Source organism: Jatropha curcas, chromosome 8 (assembly GCF_041381405.1).
Source record: "Jatropha curcas cultivar XTBG-Jc1 chromosome 8, XTBG_Jcur_1.0, whole genome shotgun sequence".
In the NCBI taxonomy this organism is placed as follows: Eukaryota; Viridiplantae; Streptophyta; class Magnoliopsida; order Malpighiales; family Euphorbiaceae; genus Jatropha; species Jatropha curcas.
The window spans coordinates 26,764,114-26,768,823 of NC_143158.1; the positions used below are offsets into that span (position 1 = coordinate 26,764,114).

A 4,710-nucleotide genomic window follows, 5' to 3' on the forward strand; every position below is an offset into this window, starting at 1 on the left:
ATATATATATATATATATATATATATATATATATATATATATGAAAACAATGAGAGAAAAGGGAGGAATAAGCACATAAAAGTTTTAATATTTTTGAGATTTTTTTTCTGCTTTTCTCCTTTTTTTTGGAGATTTTTATTATTAAAATATTTATATCACATCAACATTAATTTTATTATTTCTTAAAAAAAGTTGAGAAAAACAGAAAGCTAGAAAATATTTATTTATTAGTTTGCACAAAAAAATGCCCAAGGCCTACTAAGTAACTAATTGTTTTTAATTTTTATTCTCAATTTTTTTTAAATTGAAAAAAAAAAAGCAAAATTATAGAATAGAAATAATTTTTTTTAAAAAATTATAGCATAGAAATAATTTTATTTAAAAAAATTATTTTCATTAATTTGAAAGAAGAGGGAGTCTAGAAAACTTAATAAAAAATGGAATAAGAGAGAAGAATGAATGATAATATTTTAGGCGATAGCTTTTAACAGTGATATTTCCACGTACAAGTTTCAAAAGGAAAGAAATGGCATTATAGGAACTTATTTGATTCAGCTTTTAATGGATATATATCCATTAACAGACTCTGCACAGTAAGCCGGAAGGTAGGTTCTGCAGAGAAGAATAGCGAAGACTGAAGATTAATGACTTCCCCAAAACTTTCAAACCTGTGGCTGTGACTGTTAACGCACGTGGCCAACTACAAATTTTGAAACGTAAACTCATTTAAGAATGTCCAGAACCAATATTAAGCTCGTGTCCAAATTCACAATTCAAGAAAGTAAAAATGTAAAGCTTTTATACATTATTGAAACTGAAAAAGAAAAGAACAAGAGTCTATTCATGAAATTATTTTGTACAGAAGCTAAGAAAGATATATTAGAAGTGGAAGTTAATCCTTCATACAAAATTGGAGCATTTACAAGAACCCAGAAGAGAAAAAGAAAGAAAGAAAGAAAGAAAATGAAAAGGGAAAATTTAGAATTAGTCCTGCCTGGTTAGGTGAACAAATAAAATCCCCAAAGTTAAAAAAGGAAAAAAAAAAAACTACCCTATGCAATTTACCCCTTATTACTAATTTTTTTTAATCATCGTTCTTATGATCATTTCCCAAGTTGGATAACATGGGAATTACAAGCTTTGTTGCAATCCTTGATTGTCCTCCATTGATCAGCTATATCTCGAGCAATTTTAACAGCGTCAGAAGCGGTTCCTTGTAGACCTCTCCTTGTGAACCCAACTGTGTACAATCCATTCTCTCCTTTCCATCCGTTAGGAAACGGCGTTTTGGGCATACCATCTTTTGTGAAAAAATCACACCCCTGCATTACAAAATTCGGTTTTAATTAAAACCCATTTCGATTTTCCTCTAGAAAATAACAAAAAGGACAATTTTGTAGGTGGGTTTTGGGCAAATTGCACAATGTATATATCATGAAAGCAACTTATCACAAATGAGAAAAATAAAAGAGTAAAAATAATTTAGGGTACGTTCCAAAAAATATAGTAACCCCAAACAGAACCCAGTTGATTTTATTCTTTTTTGCATGGGAGAAAAATAAGAGATTTCGCAGAGGTTCTGCTCTTTCTGTGGCATGTGTCCAAGCCAAGAAAATGATAGATGATTGATTTATATAACAAGACTAAAAATAAAAGGCAAAACAAGTCTGTTTCTGTTTCTATCTTTTATATTCTTCTTTCTAATTCTTAATACCTTGAGCCAACTTGGCACATTACTTCTGTATCCAGTTGCTAGAATTATAGAATCAAACTCCTTTTCTTGTCCATCCATGAATTTTACTCCACTTTTTGTTATCTCTTTCACACCTTCCATCACCTGAAAGAACAAGAAAAGAGGAAAAAAAAAAACCCATTAATACCTTAATCATAGTCTAATCAAATAACATAATTAGGTAATCTTTTATGAGTTACCTTAATCTTGCCGGATCTAATTTGAGATAATGCACCGACATCGAGGACCGGAGTCTTTCCGGTGACATTTTTAAGCTCAATTGGGCCGGTTTTTGGTCGCCGGAGACCTAATTGGTCAGTGTTGCCTAGAGTGAAACTAGCAACTAGTAATAAGAACTTGTCAACTAGTTTTAAAGGGAACCACTTTAAAAGTGCCATAGCAATTCCAAATGTTGACATGCCAAACATTTCTCTAGGTAGTACATGCACCTGCGTATATAGAGAAAAATTAGAAAATTGTTACCAAAATGAAAAATACCTACAAAACTATTAATATATAGAAATAAACTAACAAAGATTGGAATAGAGAAAACTTACTGTATTTCTAACAACCATATGAGGAAGTGCATTGTGTCTACAAAGGTCTAAACTAACTTCCATGCCAGAATTGCCACATCCAATAACCAAGATTTTTTGATTCTTGAAATCAGAACCAGACTTATAAACACTAGTATGTATAATAGGCCCGTTAAACTTTTCCATTCCAAGAATCTCTGGTATCACTGGCTCTGCATTTTCGCCGGTGGCGACAATAAGCCACCGGGAAACGTATTCGTAGTCTTGGGTATGAACTCTCCAAAGCCCGGAAATATTATCAAATTCTGCATTTAAAACGGCTTGTTTGAATTTTGGTTGGATTGAGAAATGTAAGGCATAAGATTCCAAGTAGGAAATGAATTGGTGTTTGGAAGGATATTTGGGGAAATTATCAGGAAAACCAAGAAGTGGAAGTTCACAGAAGTTTTTAGGAAGGTGAAGTTTTAAACGATCATATGTTTTTTGTTGCCAAAGAGAAGCAATACAGTCGCTTTTTTCAAGAATTAAAGAAGTGACTCCATGTTTAGAAAGGCAAGCTCCTACTGCTAAACCAGATGGTCCTGCACCTATTATAATAGGCCCGCTAACCCAAACTTGCTTCTTCTTCATCATCAAAATATTTTCTTGTCCTTGATTTTTACAAGAACCCATGTTGGAAATCCCAAGGAAAAGAGAAAGAAAGTGAAAGAATTAATAAAAATCAAGAAATCAAGGAACTTCTGTTTTCTTTTCTCTTTTCTTTCCTTTTAGCTCCTCTGTTTCTTGAATCTGTAATGCTCTGTTTTCTTTCCTTCTGAGAAAAATTTTGAAGTGGGAATTTAAAGATGGAAAAAGAACAGTGTTGTGATGGTGCGGAAGGAAAGAGAAAGAGTAAGAGTGAATGAGAAAAGAAGCGCGTCGACTGTGGGTTTTAAATGCGTAGTCATAGAAAACAGAGACTGTAAAAACAGAGGTTTTTATGAGAAGTGAAAGAGAGAGAGACGAAGAGGATATGGGAGTTTAGAAGGCGTGAAGGCAAAGGAAAGGATTTGGTTCTGCTTCTCAAGGCTCTTTCTTCTCAGGCTCTCTGCAGAGGGTTTTCCCTTTTGTTTTTTTTTTTCTTTTGTTGGTTTTGGGGGTGTAGAGTAGGCAAGGCAAGCAATGGCTGAACATCAGATATAAATACATTTATGTGAGGTTCGTTTAATTTTCTTTTTCATTTCCAAAATAAATAAATAATTTTTTTTTTGTGGCTTCCTACTTCTTTACTCTCAGGCTTAGCTCAAGTTTCTACTTTCTACCATTTACTTGATAGTACTTCTGCAATAGGTTGACCTTGAAAACTTGGCTTTAATTAGTCTAGAGTGCATTTATACTCTTTTATTCATTTATTTTTCTATTGTTTTCATTTATGTAAATATGATTCTTTGGATAATATAAAAAATTTTTAGAGTATTAAGGGATGCGTTTGAGATTCAAATTATATTTGTTGCTCTTGAATAGTTACACTGTTATTGTTAAAAAAAAAGTATTTTAAGATGAGATGGGAGACATGAAAAAGTAGTGGCCAAATATGTAAATTTACCTTGGTATTTTTCGAGAAAAATTCTGTTATATTTTGAAGTTATAAATTTTTGTAATACTGTGCATCTATAGATAATATAGCAAAAAATTTTAAAATTTTGGACTTTTATACGTGGATTATTAATTTCACAATTTTTTTGAAATAATAATTTTTATATTTTTTAATATTGAACGATTTTCTTTTTTAATCAAGAGATAGTACTTCTTGGATCTTAAAAGTAAAGGTTTTTTGCCTTTCTAATAAAGTGCGTTTCCCAAAAATTGAATATGTATTCTCAATCTTACGGATATTGAGCTCGCTTACCACCCAACCAACACCTTTTCGGTCATTTAATAATTATTTAATCAATCTAATTTTAAGTTAGAGTATTCCAAAAAAAAAAAATTTATAAATTTAAATATTTAATAGATGCTATCTTGGTTCCATTAATTTTTACACTCTTTGATCTTTCTATTCCATTTTGATGATATTTTTTAAAAATGAAGTATTTTATTCTATTAATTATTCTAACTTTACCCTAATTTAGATATTTTCACCGGATTCTATCATTTAATTATAAAAAATTAATTAAAGGATAATTTAATCAATCATATTTATTTTTTTCTAAATTTATTTTTAAAAAATTGAGGTGGTTCAATTTTTTTTTATTCTCGTGAAAAATAAAAAAGTCAAAATTAACAGAATAAAGGTAATATAATTTTTAAGTTGAAGAGTTAAAGATTTTTACACTTTTTGATATATTTATTCCACTTAAATGACATTTTTAGCAAATTAAAAATAATATTAATTATTTTATTCTAACTTGATCCTTATCTAGATATTTTCAATAAATTCTATCTTTTAATTACAAGAAATTA

The 4,710-nt window shown here is 30.1% G+C and overlaps 1 protein-coding gene across 1 annotated transcript; it reads right to left on the reverse strand.

Moving 5' to 3' along the window:
- Positions 1-815: 815 nt before the first annotated feature.
- Positions 816-3,437, reverse strand: YUC1 (Flavin-binding monooxygenase family protein). Its single transcript, XM_012223253.4, has 4 exons — positions 2,290-3,437; positions 1,933-2,181; positions 1,715-1,837; positions 816-1,322 (listed from the first exon to the last, which is right to left on the reverse strand). Exons 1-4 carry the CDS (start codon positions 2,938-2,940, stop codon positions 1,104-1,106), a joined length of 1,242 nt encoding a protein of 413 aa, XP_012078643.1. The 5' UTR covers positions 2,941-3,437; the 3' UTR covers positions 816-1,103.
- Between the last annotated feature and the right edge of the window lie 1,273 nt (positions 3,438-4,710).

Excerpts from the sequence above, each read along its gene's own strand:
- YUC1 (XM_012223253.4), bottom strand. The coding sequence starts at position 2,940 with ATGGGTTCTTGTAAAAATCAAGGACAAGAAAATATTTTGATGATGAAG. Across the intron at positions 2,182-2,289 it reads ATATGGTTGTTAGAAATACA|GTGCATGTACTACCTAGAGA; the intron begins GTAAGTTTTCTC and ends CTATATACGCAG. Across the intron at positions 1,838-1,932 it reads TTAGATCCGGCAAGATTAAG|GTGATGGAAGGTGTGAAAGA; the intron begins GTAACTCATAAA and ends TTGTTCTTTCAG.